At 38.4% G+C, this 21435-nt stretch overlaps 2 protein-coding genes across 5 annotated transcripts in view; one reads left to right on the top strand and one right to left on the bottom strand.

Annotated features, from left to right (window-relative positions):
- The first annotated feature begins 50 nt into the window (after positions 1-50).
- Positions 51-6756, top strand: LOC117609015 (transcription initiation factor TFIID subunit 4). Of its 3 annotated transcripts, XM_034334846.2 has the most exons (11): positions 51-579; positions 649-1714; positions 1821-2099; positions 3695-3811; positions 3950-4282; positions 4394-4543; positions 4752-5014; positions 5087-5253; positions 5335-5465; positions 5546-5728; positions 5802-6756. In XM_034334846.2, the coding sequence occupies exons 2-11, from the start codon at positions 737-739 to the stop codon at positions 6078-6080; spliced, it is 2880 nt and encodes a 959-aa protein (XP_034190737.1). In that variant the 5' UTR covers positions 51-579; positions 649-736; the 3' UTR covers positions 6081-6756. The 3 variants fall into 3 exon arrangements, with proteins under 3 accessions (XP_034190737.1, XP_034190752.1, XP_034190743.1); XM_034334861.2 differs by having other exon boundaries at positions 51-1714; positions 1821-2036; XM_034334852.2 differs by having other exon boundaries at positions 51-1714; positions 4397-4543.
- Positions 6328-21435, bottom strand: part of twz (BTB/POZ domain-containing protein twz) — a 29357-nt gene continuing 14249 nt past the window's right edge. The window contains exons 3-5 of one of the 2 annotated variants that reach the window (XM_034334888.2): positions 21176-21391; positions 13513-13718; positions 6328-12819 (exon numbers count right to left, since the gene is read on the bottom strand). In XM_034334888.2, the coding sequence (XP_034190779.2) occupies positions 12311-12819; positions 13513-13718; positions 21176-21391 (931 nt within the window). In that variant the 3' untranslated portion in view covers positions 6328-12310. The remainder of the gene's footprint in view (positions 12820-13512; positions 13719-21175; positions 21392-21435) is intronic. The other variant, XM_034334895.2, reaches the window with a different exon arrangement.

Genomic DNA, 21435 nt, shown 5'->3' with positions numbered 1-21435 from the left:
TCGTCATATCATTTTATGGAAAAATTTAAATTCTATTCCATTAAGTATACCATAGAGTATAGATGGTTTTAATAAAGATTCATTGCATTTTTAAAACCTCTTATTGCCAGCAGAGGGCACAATCTTCGGATAGTAAATTATCTAGTCTCGTTTACAACCTAGCGATGGCCTAATTTGGATGTATTGCGGAATACGAAAGAAAATGAATGCAATTGAAAAGAAAAAGATGAGTTACGGAACACATATTGTTTAAAGCAACTGTTACTAATAGTATTCTATAAAGGAAGAAATGTTACAGAGCTCTCAGGGATCGAAAATTTTTATAGATTTTTTATAATTTTCTGACCTATATGTCAATATGATATTGTTGTCAAAGAAACAAATCGTGTACGAATCCATAGCTTCTAAGATAGCCATTTTGGCGGGTGACGTGTTTGCATGCCAAGTATTGACAGCCATAACATAAATGACCGACGTTACATGTAACATGGCGATATTCGTTTTTCTAATCTACAGAAAGCAAAGAGTATGATAAAGCATCGTTCAAGTAACAAGGGATTAATACCATTTTTTACAATGGTGAGAAATATTAATAACTTTGTGTATCGGCTGATAGTAAACAGAGGAAAGAGCGCGTATAATTTTCAGTTGCGCTAGGAGGGGGGGCAATGCACCATGGGAACAATTTGCGACAGGCGCATGCGCAGATCAGTTTACAGTTGGAGCTTGGAAGAAAATGGCGTCAGCTAAGTTTCTGGAGGAAGCTCTGAGCACGGACGTCGATGAATCCGCAGTGAACGCGATAGTTGGCTCCCTTGAAACGCAACTGGTAACATCGACGCCAGCTGTGTCTGGTCATCAAGTAAGTTCTGCGTCAGTCAGCCAGCAGAATCATCAGGTGAACAGTGGTATTTCCAACGGGGGCACTATCACCGCGGTACAGTCGCAGAAACATGGGGTTTCAAACGGTGGCGGTGCTACTACAGTGAATAGTCTGATGACTCAAGAAGTAACAAAGTCTATTACTGCGAGTACTCTTCACCCTGTAAACGTGGTTACCTCAAACACAGTGGCGCCACAGGTTACTACACAACAGCAGCAACAGCATACACAGTCAGCAGTCCCCCCTGCTGCTTATATCAATCAAGTAACTACAAACCAGGTGACCAGCAATCAAACAACAAATATACCAAGCCTTACTAAACCACATGAGCCTGTCAAAATTATTTATCCAACTGTTGGTCAAGTAATAGCAACAACAGGGGTAGCAAATGCCAATAATAAACTTTCTTTTCCTGCACAAACTGTTGGACAACTAGCCAATGGTACATTGGGAATAACATCGCAAGCTGTGTTACAGACAACATCAAATGTTTCCAATGTTGGTTCTGTTAGTGAAACCGGTAGTCAAACAGTGGCTAGTGTAAATAAGCCCACAGGTACAGCTTTGGTGATAAAGACTAGTGTAGCACCCAGTGGTATGGTTTCTGTTCCAATGTCTGTTCCTGTTTCTGTGGCTGGCAATGCTGTCAGCACAGCATTACAGGGTAAAGCTGGGGTTACATCTACAATAGTACCCAGCAATGTGCAAATTCTTAATGTGAATACAATGCGTCCTGGCACTCCGGTGGCAGGACAGCAAGCAGGAAAGCAGGTTGCACCAAGAGTAGTAATTGGTCAACACATGCTTGGAACAAGACCTGGAGCTCCAGGGGTAAGATACTTTGTAAACAAATGTGTATATATATTTAAACTTGTATAATTTGTTTATCTTCATATTCTTTTCTATGATATTAAAATGCTCATTTATACTTTTTTAGATAACATTACAAACATTACATGGTCTTCAACCTGGAACTCAAGGTCACATATTACTAAAAACAGAAAGTGGGCAATATCAATTATTAAGGGTAGGGCCGCCTCCAACTGCAGGTACTCCTGCTGGTACTGCAGTTACACCAAATAGTATAGCGGGAAATGCAGTGGTCGCTGCACCATCTCCAGGCACTACCTACCGCTTAGCCTCAGTGCCAGCTGTAAGTAGGCTGAATACACAGTTCACTGGCCCACCACTCGCCACCTTAAGAAAATCTGTTCAGGTGACGCACTCTTATACCTCTTACAAGACTCGATGTAGTGCTGTAGTAGACTTTTAGTTTGTGCCATTAGTTGGAATGGTGTTATTGGTAAGGCTATGTATTATGTTATATTCTTTATTCTGTATTAATTTGTTGTTTCAATTCTGTGAAATTTTCTTTACAATAAATTATTATTGTATTTCAATATCTTTCTTATTTTATAAAAAAAAATAATTTAATAAATATCATCTTGATATATCTAAAAGGAAGTTTTAGTGTACTGATAGATTAAGTACTTATAAATGAAATTCTGTTGTTATAAATGGCTGAAAGTTCTTGTGTAGTATATAAAGAGTTTTATTTTCTTATTGGCTTATTTCTTGGGATGCCTCTTTATTGTAGAAGTTTTGAAAATGTGCAATTATTTTACTAAGTTCAATGCCTTCATCACATATACACACACACACACACACACTTACACACACTGCATGTTATACTGGTTAAGGGTATTGTAGTATAATTTATTTTCAGATATAATAAAAAGCAATTAAGTTTATATTCATGTAACTTGTACTAATGTTCATTTTTATTAAAGAAATAAATGATTTAATCAGAAGAATATTTACGTAACATAGCTAGAAAGTGATTATGCCAATCTACAATGATTCTAATAATACATCATGCACTAATATGTTGCTATCCAATTTTTATATAGAGATTATATATGATTACTTTAATATACAAATTAATAATTAATAATCTCGTATAAAATTCTGTCTTCTTAATACATGTAGAATACTCATTATCTCATACTAAATACATAAATCAAAGGCAAATGTACATATATTTCACAATAAAAAATAGTTAAATAATAACAAATTAAGTAAAATTACGAGTCTGTACAAGGTACAAGTGCGTCTTTAATTTATATTATAATTATAATTGCTGAATGACAAGAATATGAGTATGTTTGTTTATTTTGAAGTAATAAAATTTGTTGAAAAAGAATAATAGAAATGTAGATTTTATGTTTGACAAATCTGAAGTTCAGCATGCATATAGAAAAAACGTGTAGATTACAATTCATTAGCAGAATGCTGCAAACATTTCTTTAGACATTTGATATGAAATTGCATGTGGGAAGTAAATTTGTTATTATTAGTATATTTTTTTGTGTTCTTTTAGTGATACTGAGCTTCAGAACATAAAGCAATGTAATCTTTTTCTGTCTAAAATTTTTGTTATAAATAAATATTAATTCAGATGAGTTATGCAATAAAAGTAATGTGGTTGTACGAAGGAAAAGGTTACAAAATTATTAAGTAATGAAGTGTTGATAATATAAAACCTACATAGATATGTTCGCTTTGAAGATGAAAGCATGGCATAAATAAAATTGTTCATTATAATATAAATGTATTTATATTTTTTTTTATAATGCTGCAAATTGCTTTTGAATGATATTGCAGTTCTATAATTAAAGCAAAGATTTTTGAAATTATAAATTTATAAATATTTTTTAACTTTTGGAATAAATTGATTTAGTAACTGAACGGTTTTTAAACAGCTTGGCAAACAAAAAAATCTTATAACATTGATTTATTTATCAAATACAGACAGTGGCTGCAACTATTACAACAGCAACTACAACTCCAGCTACTGTGACTGCTGCTGCCACAACTACACCTACCCCACCTGTTACAACTGTTCAAACAGTTCAGACACCTGCACCTGTATGTACTATATATACCTAATTAAATCAAATTTAAAATGCTACGTGTTATGATATTTTTACTAAGTGCAGTTTTATATAAATTTTAGTAATTCATGATTTTATATTCACATAAGTTTTGTTTCTTTTTCATTTTTAGCGTCAAACTACCGATAATACCAAAGAAAAGTGCCGTAAATTTTTAGCAAACTTGTTAGAGTTATCTAGTCGAGAACCTAAAGCCGTGGAGCGAAATGTTCGAACTTTGATACAAGAATTAATTGATACTAAAGTTGAACCTGAAGAGTTCTGTGATAGACTTGAAAGATTGTTGAATGCTTCACCTCAACCATGTTTGATTGGATTTCTCAAAAAGAGTTTGCCACTTTTACGGCAATCACTTGTTACGAAAGAATTGGTTATAGAGGGTATAAAACCACCTCCAGTCAATGTTGTTTTCCCTGTAACATCAGCTACTCCCGTAGTAACACAGGTAAGTGTTATTTGTTCAGTAGTAAATAGTAGAATTCGTACTATGCTTCGTACTATTCGTATCTGTACCTGTTGCTATGTATATCATAATGTATTGTATAATATAATGTAGCAGAATCAGCTTAGACCAACTGTTGCTGTGGCGGCAGCAACAATTCCTGTAACTGCAGCTACTGCCACTACACAAGTAAGGGTAATGACTCCACTACCTGCAGCTACAACCACAGTCCCTCGACCTCCTCAGCCAGTTCAACAGAGGCTGGTAAGATAGTGCAATTTTTATTTTATTGCTTTTAACATTATAATTTTGAATTCTGTAATATAGTCTCCATAATAATAGTGAATTATAATCCTTGGCACTTAGTAATCATTGTATATTTTATTCCCTACTTAGTATTTTAATAAAGTAATTTGAAATTGTTTTTTCATTTTCATTTTTATCGCACATAGACATATTGGGTTTATTCTAGATGCGACCGGTTACAACAGTAGTTCGGAGTCCTTCAGCGTATACTGTAAAGTCAACGGTAGCGGTAACTGGTATTCGACCTACTGTTCCTACGGTTCAAAAACCACCTATTGCAACAACTGTTGTTAAGACAGTGACAACTACAACACAGGGAAAAACAATCAATACAACCACTACTGTTAATAAAGCCGTAGTGCCTTCTTTTGTTCCAAAGCCAGTTATTAAAGAAAAAGAAAAGAAGACATTTTCGTCCGCGGGATATACGTATGTAATTATTTTTTGCGTGTATAAAGTTTTTAATTCGCATACACACGCATGGATATTTCTCTAAAATAGGGGAGATGACGATATCAATGATGTCGCGGCTATGGGTGGGGTCAACCTTGCCGAGGAATCGCAAAGGATTCTTGGTTCTACAGAATTTGTTGGGACACAAATAAGATCCTGTAAAGACGAAGTGTTTTTACACATGACGCCTTTGCAGCAAAGAATTAAACAAATTGGTATTTACTTATATCAGTCTCATAATTTAAATGCACGATGTATATGTAGTATAATACTTAAACCACTTTATGGTTTCTTAGTTTCTAATTATGGATTAGAAGAACCTAATCAAGAAGTTGCAGCGTTGATATCGCACGCCGCACAAGAAAGGTTAAAGAATTTAGTAGAAAAATTAGCGGTAATTGCCGAGCACAGGATAGACTTGATAAAGGTGCAGTATAAAAACTATAATAAACCCAATTAGTATGGAACCTAAACAATTGTAAAGCGAATGATACGTATCGCTTATAGGTGGATCCACGGTACGAAGTAACGCAAGATGTCAGAGCACAGTTAAAGTTCTTAGAAGACTTGGATAAAGTCGAACGTAGAAGACACGAAGAACAAGAAAGAGAGTTACTTCTGCGCGCTGCAAAAAGTCGCGCGAAAACAGAAGATCCGGAGCAAGCTAAACTTAAGGCGAAAGCAAAAGAGGTATCATCGTAAATTTACATGAAATAAGTGTTGCTACGTAACCAGGTGTAATTATATGATTAAAATTTCATAGATGCAACGTGCGGAAATGGAGGAACTAAGGCAAAGAGAAGCTAACTTGACAGCGTTACAAGCGATTGGTCCACGTAAGAAGCCTAAACTCGATGTAGGGGGTTCGGCCAGTAGTCCAGGAAGTAATGTCGGTTTGAACGCTTCAGCGACGGGGATAAATAGACAAATGCCAATGAGACCACGTTTGAAAAGGGTGAACTTTAGAGACTTGTTGTTCCTTCTTGAACAAGAGAAAGAAACGTGTAGGAGCACAATGCTGTATAAATCATACTTGAAGTGATGTTCTGTGAAGGGCAGGAACTTGAGTGACCCGCCCGATATTTGGCGCCCAACCTATACGGTCTTGTGTGAGCTGGCCTCAATGGACCTTGATCGATCATGTAACGTTAGTGTACGTTGCGTTGTACAGTGTTTCATAAGTTGCATACGATGAAATTCATTGCGAATCACGTCGAGATTCCACATACATTCAAAATAAGATTATTTCTACCATGTCGATAAGCTTCCCTACTGTAAATGACTGAAGATTTTTTAAATGTAATATAATAGATTGTTCTTTATTTTTCAACACGAAATCGCATCATTGAGGAGAGCAATGTGTATGAGCACATTGTCAACATCAGTCTGGGTAGTCTATGTGGTAAGGGTGTTGTGAGGCCATATATAAGTGTTGTTATATGGTGCGTGTACGTATGTGGAATGAATAATTGTACATTGTCATTTATGTATATGCCTGCTGCATTGTAACACTTGACCTATACTTTTGGACACTGTAGCGCTAGTGTAAAGAGTGCAGGTTTTGTTAATATATAGTAAATCGTATTTTTGCAAATTATAATGTAATGAAAGAAACAGGAAAAAAAAGGAAAAAAAAAATAATACTGTGAGCACACTGTCCAAAAAGTATGGAATAATTTGTACAATATCTTACACCTAAAAAAAAAAAAAATACTAAATAGTGATAATTTCAATGTTGATACAACAAAATATAGCTACTCTCCACCATAAGATGGAATTGTTATCAGTATATTATGTTGTAATCTACATTTTCAGTGTTTATAAAAGAATTAGCTGTTACGTTTTTTATTAAAGAAATATTTACAAAAGTAAGAAATACGGATATTTTTTCGATTAACGTTAATTTAATTATTTATACTTCCTCATTGGAATTGGTGCAGTTTTTGCTAATATTCAGATAAAAGGTGTGCTTCGCATGATCAATTGAAGAAGAAGATAAAAAGAAAAAAAAAAAAAATAATAATTCAAAGCGTGTACCTGATTTATAATGTAAAAGAATTTGCTGCAGATGTACGTGGGTGCCTATTATCGTACAGAAGTGATGAAACAAAAGGAAAAGGGAAAAAGAAAAGTGAAAAAAAAAAAGATATTGATCTTTCCTAACTTGCTCATCGCATGAGCGTCGTACATTACGCGTGCCCGATGTAGATTTTTCCTGCAAAATTAACATCATTGTACATGCCTATCATAACGATAGAGAACATTCATACATATACCTGTATATACGTACGAATATACGCATGTATCATTTATTACGTTTAGCGTTCATTTCTAGTGCATCATCATTTTAGATTGTTCACAGTAGTCTCTTTATTCTGTAATAGCATTTAATCATACAGAATCTCGAATGATTTGTGTTCATTCATGAACATCAATATATAAATATAGAAACTGAATTTTCATGTTGGAACGTATTAAACATTTTACACGAGATATCGATATGGGAAGCCATACGTTTTTTATAAGCTATAATATATAAATTTGATATAAGTTTGTTGAGGCAATGATAGAAGTTTTTCTATTATACTGCCGTAGTTTAAAGAAGAAAATGATAACATATAATAACGAGGCATACGATTTATTTAATTTCTTTTTTTCTTTTTTTTTCTTTTAAATGATCCTCAAGACGATGGTTACTTCAGATTACCCACTATAAGAAGAAAGTTTACCAAGTATCCTGGTAATCTGGATTAACCATAACTCTTCAATGATTTTCGTGCTTCCATATTTTTTAGGGAGCACGATACGCAATTTCCTGACCATCGACGTTCGCGGAATTAAAATAAAATTAAAAAAATATATAAGTTACAGAGGCACGTACACCTGTGAGTCTTCGTTAGTGTAAATAATAAGAGAACAAAAGGAGCGAGTGAGAGAGATAGAATGTGTGTGATAGAATGCGAATATCTGTAACGTTTCAGTTACAAATTACGTGAAACGTAGTTGCTTCAACGGTTCAAAATATCAATCTTTGAAATAATAATAAAAATACGCGCACAAGACTGACGAACTATGTAAAAAGATATTAAGTTGAACTCTATATACTGTTATCTTTTTGAATATCTGTAGCGCCGATTCAATTTGCGAGACGAATCAGTACAAAGTGGTGGAAGAGCAAACAAAAAAAGATGATTTAAAAAAAAAAATTGTATAACAGGTGCAAGGGTACATTGCAATACTGATCTCAGTTAAATATAATTTGTTATTGCGTGCACCGGGAAGCGAATTTGCCTTCTAATTGTATAATGCAATTTATTGTAAGTTCTTCATTAGGAAAGAGCACTGAAAATTAAAAAAAAAAAAAAAAGAAAAAGAAAGAAGAAGCGGATCGTTGAAGCAAAGTTGTTCCGAGTACATACATGTAAATAATTCGTTTTTCAGTCGCTAACTATACTTTTTATCGGGAATGGCACATAAATAACGTTTACATGTACCATACCATTTTTGGCCGCGCACTTCACAATGTAAAGGAAAAAACGAGAGAATGAAAAGGATAAGGTTTTTTCTTAGCTGCGTGTTCCTCTTTGCAATGATCGCGTCGTTTCTTTTTTATACGGGATTCGATGAGAAAAAGAAAAAAAATTTACTAATAAGACCGCAAGTTTCCGAAGTTAGATGATAACGTTCTCCTTACTGCCACTAAGTGGAAATTATTAATATAAATAATATAAAAATAGAGGAATGTAAAGAAACTAAAGGTACATAGCAGTTTTGGTACAGCATCTATGATATTTTTACAAATTGTAATTGGATAAGTCGTAAGCCAGAGGATAATAAAAAAAAAGAAAAAGAAAAAAAACACGAGAATAAGTTTCACCAAAGAGATAGCCCGAATTCTTTACTCTTAGTTTTTGTTTTAGAATTAAAAGGAAAAGAAAGAAAGTTGCGATTTTTGTACCATCATGCGTCTATTTTCTTTTGGTAGGAATCGAGTTCTATTTTCGTCTTCTTTATAGTTTCTCGCGAGAGGGATGAAATTTATAAAGTTTCGGGCTGTTAATGTATTCGCAAAATTAAATGATAAAAAATACTAAATATATTTGAATAAAGATTATTTCTTTTTTTGCCTTGTATTTTTACGTGGAACGAATTATTATATATATTATAAAGAAATAAAACTTAGAAGAAAAAAATATAAAATGTAGATTATATAATGCAAATACGTGAAATGGTGCCTTGTTCCGATTGCGTATCATAAACTGTTCTTCTAGACGGTCCCTAACATGATCTATTTAAAGATGCTCTTGAACTATTTACTCGAGTATCAGTATACTCGCTTTACGATTGGTCTCTTATCGCAATCGCATAAACGGTACTTGCTTTATGAATCATGTTCAGTCCCCCTTCCAAAGACGTCCTGGTTACGTGTAGGTTTGATTTAAGTTCTTGAAATTTTTTAATTTCACACAAAGACTCGTTAAAAAATAGAACAGATGATATTAATTGAGTGCAACACTTTTTGAATAAAATATGTATAATAAAAAGAAAAGAAAATTCGTTTTTGCAAAATTGCAAACGTCTGCGAGTTTTCCGAGGATTGTCTAGTGGAAAATATCGTTCATCAAGCCTTCGTACGGACAATGGTAGCGTATCCTCGAATTTCAAGCCTGTCTTCCCTGTTGACGCCAAAGGCTACTTCGCCTGGTGTCGTGTATTGAAGGACCTGGGACTGAGGTGGCCCTCGGGCGATCCAGAAATGGAATATAATCAAGCCGTAGCTCGACAGAGACCGAGAACCCTGGGGGGTTGGAAGGTAAAATGTGCAATAGCTCGTAAGAGAAAGATGGAAGAGGGTTCATAGACGAAGAACAGAAAGACGACGAGGTATTGAAAAGCGAAGAAGAAAGGGTTGTTGCAAAGATGGAATCGATGAAAAGCGAAGAAGAATACGGAATTTCGAAGACCAGGAAGGGGATGAGAAAATAAACATCGAGGTGAAGAGAATAATTATACAGAAAATGGCAAAGAAAAATAGATTTACATATAAATAGAAAAAAAAAAATATCAAGAAGAAGAGAATTGTGGAGAGAAACAAAAAGGGGGTTGTAGAGAGAACATGAGGGTTGTAAAGAAAAATGACAGTAACAATACGGTAGAATGGATGAAAAGATAAAGAGAGGGATAGAATAGAAGGGTATAGAAACAGAGAGGAGCAGGGAAATGGAGAGACGGTCGAAGCGGAGCGTCGGGCTTTCCCGCTCGGCAGGTTCGAGGGATGACAGCCCGCGGCTTTTGCTACCCCCGGGCATCGCGGATATTGAGTTCACGGTAACCATGGAAACGGGGCCTGAGGCAATGACGTTTGTGCGCTTTATCCCTTATTCCCGCGGTTACGTGATCAACGCGGTTCCGAGCTCTTTCCTTCTCTTTTACTCCTCCACCCTCTACCCCTTGTTTCTTCTCACATATTATCTCCTCTTTTTCTCTTCGACCTGTTACGAAAAGGTTCTATTGTTTCGGACCTTATAAAATCATCAGATTGGTTATTATGTGTTCTCCCTTTTCTCTACCTTGCTAATTAACCCTGCGAATCTTTTAAATTCTGCGAAAAGGGAGATTCACCCGTTGATGTACACGAATCGGTCAACAACAGTGATGGATTCAAGTATTTCGCGAGCAATGATTAAACGAAAGAGTTTTATATATTTAAAAGAACTATACACTCCTTTTCAACGTATTACCATAGAAAGAGCCCAGATGACTTTTGTCCCTATTTTTTTACATCTCTGTTCTAGAAAGAATGCATACACTCTGTGGAACGTATGTGAGATTGAAATATGCGATTACGAAAGCCAGCAGAGCGAAAGGTCATCGCACGAGATGCACGAGTTGCAGTTTTGCAGTCGGCAGGAAAAGTTAAATGCAGATTCCGTGTAATTCGTTCAAAGGCTATCAAATTTTTATATCGGCACGTTACGGCTGCTGCATTGTTCGATTAAATGATTTGAATGCATCTCGTTGCACCGGTAGATTTTATTTTTTCCTTTTGAAATTCAATCGAATCCCGTCATTCCCGCGGGATTGTTTTTCCCTTTCATACCGGAAGAATCAATTTGTAATAATCTTGAAACGTTGTTCGAGCGACCCTGGCTTTATTCAATTTCGTTTTGCTGGTTAATTTGGAAATTTAATGCTAATTTGCTTGGCGGAAGGGGACTTGGTATGGGTTCAAAATTGGCGTAACCATCGTTTCCACGGTTTCAAGTAATAAACGTTTTATTGAACGGGATACTTAACGTAGCAAGTGTCTTATTAATTAGAAACTATTTTCCCTCTGTTTTTTTAAACGCGTAATAACCGGGATAGTCGACGTGAAGCCGAAGCCGAAAGACCTCGGCGAGTATACGTACAGTTCCTTTTCTAAGTGTATTTTGTTAGTTCGTTAGAAACACAGCATTTTAGTCGATGAGATCAACGCGAGTTGTTTCGTTGTTGAATGCGTTTAAATACATAGAATATTTATATTTATATATATCATATATATATAGATATAGATACACGTTTATTCGCGGTATTTACAGTAATTAGTATGGCATTTAAATACATATAGGTACACCTTATTTAATAAAGAGTTCTTATATGTATAAGTGGGTCACGAGCTTAATAACCGTTCCACGACACATTATCCAGAAAATTATGTTCCTCGGGCTGATTTTCATAAAAATATACTGCAACGATTTTAACGGTAATTTTGCTGATCGTAACTCTGTAACCTTATACGTAGTCGAATTACGAGAACTCGGACTGCATAAGACTCGAGCAAAGAAAGTTGGATTTGTTAAAATATAATTTGAAGAAAGTATCAGTGGAGTTCGATTACGAATTACTAGTACAATATCAATATCACCCCTGATGAATCTAACGGTAATATCAACGAAACATCAGAATAATTCTCCAAGTATAACCACCCGGAAGTCTCTACTAATAACAAGTACATCAACTCTTTCCACCGTCTCAACATCCCAGTTATTCAAACCATCTTATCCCTCTGGACGTTTGAATAAATAAAATTCTACTGCATCTCTCGAGATCTTCCAAGGAAGCTGGTACTACAACACCATGGCTAGCTCCATTACTCGGAACATCCTGGATCCACGATCGTTCGCGAGGCAGTCTTGAAGGGTTCTCCTGGACAACTCACTCGGGATCGTGTTCCCGTTGAAGACAACGGATCGTCCTCGAGCTCGTTTTGCGCTGGTGCGCGTTGTTCCGTCAGGTGTTGACGGCCTGTCGAACGAATAGGTACTCCGAGAATTGTTGACCCTCTACACCGCCTCCATTGCTGGCCACTACACGGAAACCGGCGTTCAGAAGCCTGGTGATGGCCTGAACGGAATTCAGTTTGCAGTAGCCGTTTAACGGGAACCTGATCACGTGACGAGTGTCCTGTTGATGCCAAGCAACACCCGACCTGGCGTCGATCACCGCCTGGGTCGTTTCCGGGAACACCTCGTCGAGCAACGCGCGACCACCGGACAGCATCACCCTTTCCCCTAAATCGGGACTGACATGAAGAGCAACGCACTCGTAGCTACAATTCGTCTCGTTGCCGCGGATCTTCTCGGAATCCCGGTTACAGGGCACGCTGGTGCAACTGGTACCACGAGCACCCTGTTGGTTTGTCGGCGGAGGACTCGGGGAGGAGGATGACATCGTCGTCGTCGTCGTAGAACCGTTTTTTATACGCTCCTTCTTCATTTGTTCCAACTGCCTGCACATCGCTGCAACAAATCATATAAGATCACAAGAGTCATTAATTACATAAAATGTATGATTCATACTGAATAAAGTATCAGCTACAGTAGATTTATATAGACGTCTTCTTTCTTTCCCTAATATAAATCTATTGTAGGCGTTTAGTGGAAGGGGAGAGGGTTTCGTCTCCCCGGACGCCTTTAGTTCTGACCGGGGACCGTTAGGTGGCGGCGAGATGATCGGTGACAAAGTTCTCGCAAGCGACAGCATGCAGTTCGAATATATATTATAGAACTTTAAAATTGCGGTATGATAGGTGTCTGGGGCAGGGATCGTATGTTGTTCCTAGGTATAAAACGTTGTATATATTGTTATCAACTGCGTATATTTTATTAAAAACCATATTGTTGTTCGGTTTAATGTGTGACCAGGCTGTGACGATGTTGCCCTCGAGTCCTGACCGAATAACGAGCAAGCCGGCTATATCAAATACTAGAATATATTCAGTCTTTTTTCTGTTAGTTTTTGTATTTAAATAAGCTAAGAACCAACAATGTACTACTTTACAACAAAAACAATAACAATAAATAATAAAAATAAACAAAGACTTTACAGTCTGTTGTCAGCCCCATTGACAAGTCTGACAGATGATCCCGAGACGAAACGCCTTTTTCTCCCCTATCCTACACTATAATGAAAATAATAAGAGTTTCACTTACGTGCGATGTCAAAGTATCGCGCTTCCTCGAGTAACAGATCCAAATCGGCGAAATTGTCCGGTATCAGTAGACGGGAATTCCTCATGAAGTTCAAGATGTGTCTGAACATACCTCCGTCCCTGTCGATGAAGTAGTGCTGCTTCAAAGAGTCCAAAACGATCGGGATACTGCCATTGAATAATTTCGCTAGCCTCGATTCCGGGTACCTGCGAACAGACATTCGAATGGTTGTCATACGTTCTTGAATGCATATCAACTGATAACATCCATTTCTTTCAAGCTCTGTCCAGACAAATAGCTTAATCAAGATAGAGAAATTGCAAAGTCACGAAGTTTATCACATTTAAGAATCTCGACTGTCAACTTTAACTTCGCCACATATCATTCTTGTTGGATACGTCTACGTTTAACATTTTCTGCTACCTGACACTTTAGCCTGTGAATAAGAATTTGTATAAAATAAAAAGTCTCGTTTCTACCGTGTTACACGGTGGGTCGGATTCAAAATCTGCCTTCCGGGTTTCCTCGAACAAAACATTGTCATTCGTAAGCTCGTATCATCACGGTCTTTTGCATCATTTTAAATCTTGTCGATCGATGAATCGTTAAACAGTCACTGGAGGCTATCGGATGTTCCGCGTGTAGCGACATATAAATTACGCTTTCGCATTGACGAGGTCTCGTTGAGACGGGAGCAGGTGTCTGTGTTGCTGATCACCTGTCGAAATCGCTCCAAGTTACAAGCTAGCTGCACCTGTTTCGAGCCGAAATTTTTAACCAACCCCACCAGCTCTGCGGTTCCGCTTTAATTGATGATCTCCGGACGCGGAGGACCGATTAACGTCACGTTGTAAAGCGTACATGTTATACATTTTGTCGTGAACGAATGTGCCGCTAAGTAAAGACCGCGGCATCATCGAACCGGTAAAATTTCATATTTTATTGGATCGACGAAAAGTGTAATGGAAATTTGTTCGAGGAACGGAGGGTCGCAAGTGAAAAGTCCTTCGACGCAGGCACCGTTGAAATGAAGATACGAAGTACAAAGCAGAGATAACTATCGAAGTACTTTCGAAGGGTTGCTTATTACGCGCGCGATTTCGATCGCTTAATCCCGTGGCAACGATCGATTATCTCGTCATCACTGGCCTCGAATTTCATCTCTTTATTCCGGTTATCGTGCCGCGGGAGAAGACGAAGCTGCTATCATTTTCGTGAAAGCTGCTGGAACGGATACGTTTCGTGACGGAGAAAGGACGCGCGCGAGGGGGGAAACGGGAGAAGCGTGGAAACAAAGAGAAAACGAGGATTAACCCTTTTCGTTGTGAGAGAACGCGTATAATGATACTAATAATACTTGATATTCTTAAGTTTTAATACGACCGTATCTACTGCGACAGTCACCGCGTTAACTCGATAAAGTCAATGACTTAATGAACGCGGATATGCAGATGGCTGACGTCGAACCGTGCCACCTTTTCCGGCTTGGCTTTAGAAAGTGCCCGTGACATTTTCGAGCGCGTTTCACGTCGCGTTGCATCGCCGATCGAGTTGCACTATCCTTGTTGCGTTCCTCTGCGCTCGATATAATCTGAGAATTGCATTTTGATATAGTGTGATATTACACCAAAGTTGAAGTTACAATTTTTGACTAAATGCAACAGAATTCGAACCCTTTCTATAATTTCGTCATTGAATACCGAAAGATAGTGGTCGGATGCATTTTTTGATACCGCTCTCAGCACGATTCTGCGTGTGCGAGCCGAAGGTCGTCGTAATTTAGCATATAATAGACGAGTGGCCTGGAAAAAGGACGAGAAGGACAAAGAGGACGAGATTGTGCTAAAGACGAAGGCCGGCAAGAGAACGAGCACATAGGAAAAGAGAATGAAAGGAGAGAAAGAGGTTGGAGAGTCGGTTCTTCGTGTATCTCTCGTCGGTGCGTTATGGCACAACGAGGGGGAAATACCGACGTAGGTATCCGGTGCCCCCTCGGGCCGGTTCCCATACCTTCCATGGCGATAACATATAATAACGACGGCCCGCTGGAGCCCGTGGGCGATCTGACTTTAGCGGACGAGACAGAGAAAGAGAAGACACCCCGGGGTAGGTGGGACGACGTTTATATATACGTGTATACTACGAAAGGATCGTCGTCTTTCTCTCTGGTTCTCGCTCTTTTCGACGGTACCTCGCGAAACTCGAGACTCGTGCAACGAGAAAATGAAAATTCTGTGGATACTGTGTCAGAAATTCAACCCTTGGAAAGAACGTTATCGAATATTGGCTGCTCCTAACATTTTTATACTTTCGATAGAGAATTAATTGTCCTTTCAATTTATTACCTCACATTATTATAAGGTGATACAAAATTTCGAACGTCGATCACCGATGACCCCGACGACATAGTAACCTCCAGATAATAATGGTATTCAAGCGATTAAATCAAATCAATGTCTTCTCAAATAAAACCATCATCCTTTGACCGCTCGTTTCCTTTATCAAAGCGTACAATAGAGTCTGACAGAGCAAGATCGATCCAAACTGAACCGTGAAGAGGATGACGAAGAAGAAGAAGAAGAAGAGGTAAGGTCGAAGTAACAGGGAAGAGAAACGATGGTGGTGGATAGAGAGTTGAAAAAAAGTGAGAAAGCATCGAAGAGGAACAAAAGGGAAGGTAAAGGTGGATATATGATGCTCGCAGGCAAAGAACGCGTTGTCTGTGGGGAATCATGGCGCGGAAAGGGTGTATGTGCGGGGGAGGAAACGGTACCAGGGGCGGAGGAAGAACGGCGTGATTACCCCGGGCGATTTCTTGGGCCCACCGACCGACCGAGGTCCGATCCCGGGTCAGATCCACTCGCTATGGGAAAACGCTAAACGATCGGCTCACATCACTCAGATTCCTGCTCTTGTTTTGCTTCGCACATAAATATACACACATACACATGTGTGTACGCAATTCGTGACTGCTTTTATACGACCCTGATTATGTGGATACGTGAACGAGTTGTTTGAATCAAGGTTTAGTTCCTGAAGATTTACTTCTTCTCGCATAGGTGTGAATTAGATTAATTCATTAATTATTCCAATTGAATTAACATCCATTCCTTTTTAGTATTAGAAAATTCGATCGAAGGTATATTAACTCTTAAACAGTAGAGCCTAGGTCAATCGTAACCTAAGCTTATAAAATATATATAAGGCTCTCTCCATGGTCCGTCGTCCGAGGGATAAATTAAAAAGTTCTGAGTCAAAGGTGATCGATCCTTGAAGGGTAAAACATATATTCTTTTAGAATATTATTATAGCCGTAGAAAGTGTTCTATGAATAAATCGGTCATTTTATCCGCAATAGTTACTTGTTAGTCCAATCGTCGCGTGAAAGGCAGTAAAAGTCCTCGGGTCGCAATGGTATCGTAGTACAGTGTATTGTATGATAAGTAAGTTGCACCTTTCACCCATTAAACGCAGGGCAAATTGCAATTTCAAATGCTAGTCGTTCTATTGAAATTGCATCCAAACAAATCCGTTTAAAATATACAGTTGCAAATCAATGGTTGGATAGAAACGGTGTCGGAGCGAACGAGAAAATTTCTAAATACATCGACAGATACGAGATACTGTTCGTTCGATTAGATCAATCGAAGAATATACAACGTTTCGGAATATATCTGGTAAAATTGATATTGGAACGGTTGCCAAAGGAAGCCCCACCTTTCGCGTTCCCCCGTGTTACTCATGAAATTGATTTACGCCAGCTAAATCATCGTCGACTCGTATAACGGCATCGGCGAAGATCGCATCGAAGATAGTCGTTTCTCAAGTCGAGACACCTACGAGAATTTATACACCGGTCTTCGAGAAACGAACGACAATGGACAGCAATAATAATAATGATCGAGCGGCGTGATCGTGCGTGGATAAGGATACGAGCCGCGAGTCAGTTAACCAGGGAAATGTTCCCGATCGTTTGCTGGAAACTGCCGCTAAATCAAGCAATAAAGAACGGTAATAGCATAAAAACGAGCATACAAATGGTTCTATTTTCAAACAGAACATGATACTAAATTATTGGAATGATAATACCGTGATAAAACTATCATCGCGAGCTGAATTATCATTTTTTACCAACAACTTTTTATGCATCAATTTAGATAGATTTCGTTGCAAGATGCATCTCGGTTTGAAATGCATTAATCTCACGGTCAAGCAGTAGTTTTCCGTTAGACGTTTTCAGGATTGACGTAACTACCGATCATTAGTTTGTGCTTCCGGTATCACGTAATCCCTAAAACATCGTCCATCATCCTGCCGGCTTGGAGAGTCCTGGCGAAGACTTAGCAACGCCCTCAGGCTATCCCGTGGAGGTTTCAGCGAGTCCTCGTTTCCTTACCCTTCATCCTGGGACAATTTGCTCAACTCTGACAAAACGATTTTGTATTGGCCAACCTCTTGTTCTCCTACGAGTGCATACTCGTTATTATAATGCTGTTAATTAATTACTTTGCAATAAAATTAAAAAAATTGAAATGGTAAAATGATACTTTTTCATTGTTTTGCCCGAATGAATTTCTTATTATTTTCTATATATAAAATTTCTATAATAAAATAATCCTACTATACGAGAGAAAATGAACGTTTAACGAGCAGAAAACGATCGGGTGTAAGACGGTAGCATAAACGACCCACGATCTCGGGCACAGTTGGATCGAAACGAGTCTGGTCTCGCGACTTTTCCTACGGTCGTTTCGATACGATCGAACGGACAGCAATCTCGTGGTACTTTCGACAAAACAATAAGGTCGACCGTGTGTAATGGGGAAGGTGCAATCGAGCGTGTCGGAGATGGCGGAGAGGTTGTCCGGTTTTCTACGATATCCATGGCTTTCCTTCTCGAACTGCTGTTACAAATCGGTATACTTATCTTCGACCTTTCACGACGATTAATAAAATTGATACGAACGATTACGTCCGGTCAGGAGATCGATTAAAAACTGACTCATGCCCCGGTAGCTCGATTAAATATGCATTTTAAATTGAATTCAGTCGATCAGGTGATTTCATCGATAGGGAGAAAATTATTTTAGTAATTCCCTGATAAAATCAATTTTATTTAAATTCTATAATTGTAGAAGTAATTATTCATTTTGTACTAAGAATATTGATAAACCATTTATGTAGCAATTTTCAGCAAACTTTAAGCTTTGATTTGATATACCACAAGTACCATTTTGTAATACTTTTATGTCATCGAATCGTATCAGACTTCTGATATTTCGAAATCGCCCATTTAACATGCAACAACCTTATTCAGTGCAGTTGAACGATGATTTAACTTATCATGTCCAATTAACAACTTAACGAATATCCATTTATCCATTCGAATCGTGATCTCGTCTTTCCTTTTTTAGCCAGCTCGAAGCTACTGCCCTTATCTTCATACTTTATTGGCAGCGTTATCAGATAATTGATATAAATTGAAGGGAACCGACCGCGGGTCTCCTCTCGTTACGCAATTAAGAATCTCCTAATTGATTCTAATATCTCGCTGTCGACCTTTATTTCTCCATAAAATTGAAATATCACGGGGGTACGTTCGAGTGGGTGGATCGACCACGATTTCTCTCGATCCATTGTTTCGAGGGGCCGATTCGTCTAACGGGATCGTGTCGTAAATCTTCCGAAGCCTCCTGGTGGTTGGAATCGAAGCCGAGATTCAGTGAATCGGTTAACGTTCCCGTTAACGTTATTCGACGACAACGAGGGGCCTCCTGTTTGCCAATTAGAATTAACTTTCTCGCGAATACTCGCGGTTCTCCAACCGATTCTGTTCAAATGTAACTAACGTTTCTTCTCGTCGATCGAGGCACCGAGATATCCATCCATGTCGAAGTTAGTTAGCGTGTGATCGTAACGAGCACCGGCATGAATATATCGCGAGATGTTCCTGTGTAACTGTATTGCTCCGACCATTGAATCGTTTTATCACTGTGCTGCGTGAGAGCAACCAAGCGGAACCGTTTTCTCCGCAAAATTGATTAATTCTTAAATTGCCTTATAAATTATACCTAAGTTAACCCCTTTAGACTCTTGGAATTCTTATAAATTCTTCCTTAAATGGATTGATAAATTATGATATAATTTAATTATGATTTACTGTGCGATGCTGATCATTTGTGAAGTATTTCACTTGTAGAAATTAACCCTCCGACGGCGGACCAGAGAGAGCCCTAATTATAATTTCATTTCCTATTTCACATTATATTCATTTTCTAAATTTTACGCTATTCTTTTAAAATTATAAATTAACACCCTTGTGTTTGTAAAATATGTATCGTACAATCTAAATTCTCAAAATCTAAAATATCAGCCTCGGTTCTCCGTTCATCGCGCATCTATCTGAACCTCCTTACGACGCGACGGTAGCATTTGTAACGTTCAACGCGATCGTCACGGAAAGGTTAAGAGGAAAGAAGAAAAAAAAAGCGGAAGCCTATCTCGTATTCATTATCAAACACGATGGATTTGATTGCTGTATGGCTGGTAATTTATTACCATCCTGATCGTCGAGATTTATCAAACAGCTTCTGCCTGTACGCGCAACAGTTGGCCAATGACGGAGGTGATCGTTAAAAGACGAGCAAAAGGTGTTCGTTGAATCGAGCTACCTGCCTCGAATCGATGATTAGTGGCATCGTTTGCCTCTCGTCAAGATTTCAACGGATTTTCGTCGATCGAACGAACCGTGGACCGGCGAGACTGGATTTCATCCGCTCGAGATTAGCGTCTTTTCGCAAAGCATAGTTGGGGCTTTCACGTTTACGTCTCTTTTATGCATAAAGTACACGGGAATACCGCAAATAGCCTTTGGACACTGTCGGCCATGGTAACGGTGTGCCTGATTGCGAGCGATATGTTCGTAGAATATCTCTACGAACATCCTGGAGCGTTGTCGATGGTCACGTTTCCGCGATTTGGCCATCACGCTCCCTTTCTACTCTCTCGCATAGCGATCCATCTAATCTACCTCCATATGAATGATAAAAGTAACTTTGACGGAAAGACTAACTCAAATTCTTAATAAAATTTCATTTCGTTAAATAATAAAAATTGAATATTTTGTAAATATAATTGGTTCTCTCCTATTCAAATTTATGGGGAAACATTTATGATTTGAGAAATATATCGGTGTCTTTGAAACGAGTGATATTATTCACGCTCAGTGAAAGTAAGTCTTGAGATACATTTATTGCTTGTTTAATCATATCCGATCTTAACTTCCCACTCGTTCGTGACTTTCCAAAATTATCATACGTTCGTTTTACGATTGAAATTCCGGTTTTCCTTCGATGGATCGGGACGTTTCAATTTTCATTTAACGTGAAAGAAAATCTAATCAATCACGCGGGATTAACTCATTTCCCTATGTTCGATCAACTGCGATATTCTAATGGCGGACGACAGATCAGAGGACCGATTTCAACTTTCCCGTACGAGCAAGCGGTTTAAGTCGTTCGTAAAAATGTCTATCACACGTTCATTATCGCTGATTTCACTTTTCCTCTCGCGTAATAAATTAGATCGACGGTTGGGCGCTTGATCTCGTAGCTTTCAAAGTGTTAACGCGTTTCCATGGATTACAAGGTGTTCGTGCACTTACTTGGTTAACGTTTCGAGAGAGGACGTGTATATGGTGCCGCCTACGTCGATGTGGACCGGCGCCGTGTACCTGGATGCGGCCGCCACGCACGGTATCCCGGTCATCTTCTGGTTGTACGCCGGTGCAGCCGGCGTCGGTGGCGTCGGCGACGAGGAATTCGACATTGTGGGCGACGTGGCCGGCGAACTGCTTGGCGACAGCAATCTGACAAAGATACTTTCGACATTAGCCACCATCAGGCCCCTGTTCCTTCTACGAGC

Source organism: Osmia lignaria, chromosome 9 (genome assembly GCF_051020975.1).
Source record: "Osmia lignaria lignaria isolate PbOS001 chromosome 9, iyOsmLign1, whole genome shotgun sequence".
In the NCBI taxonomy this organism is placed as follows: domain Eukaryota; kingdom Metazoa; phylum Arthropoda; class Insecta; order Hymenoptera; family Megachilidae; genus Osmia; species Osmia lignaria.
The sequence above is the reverse complement of the archived record's forward strand: the minus strand, read 5'-3'. Positions and strand labels throughout refer to the sequence as shown.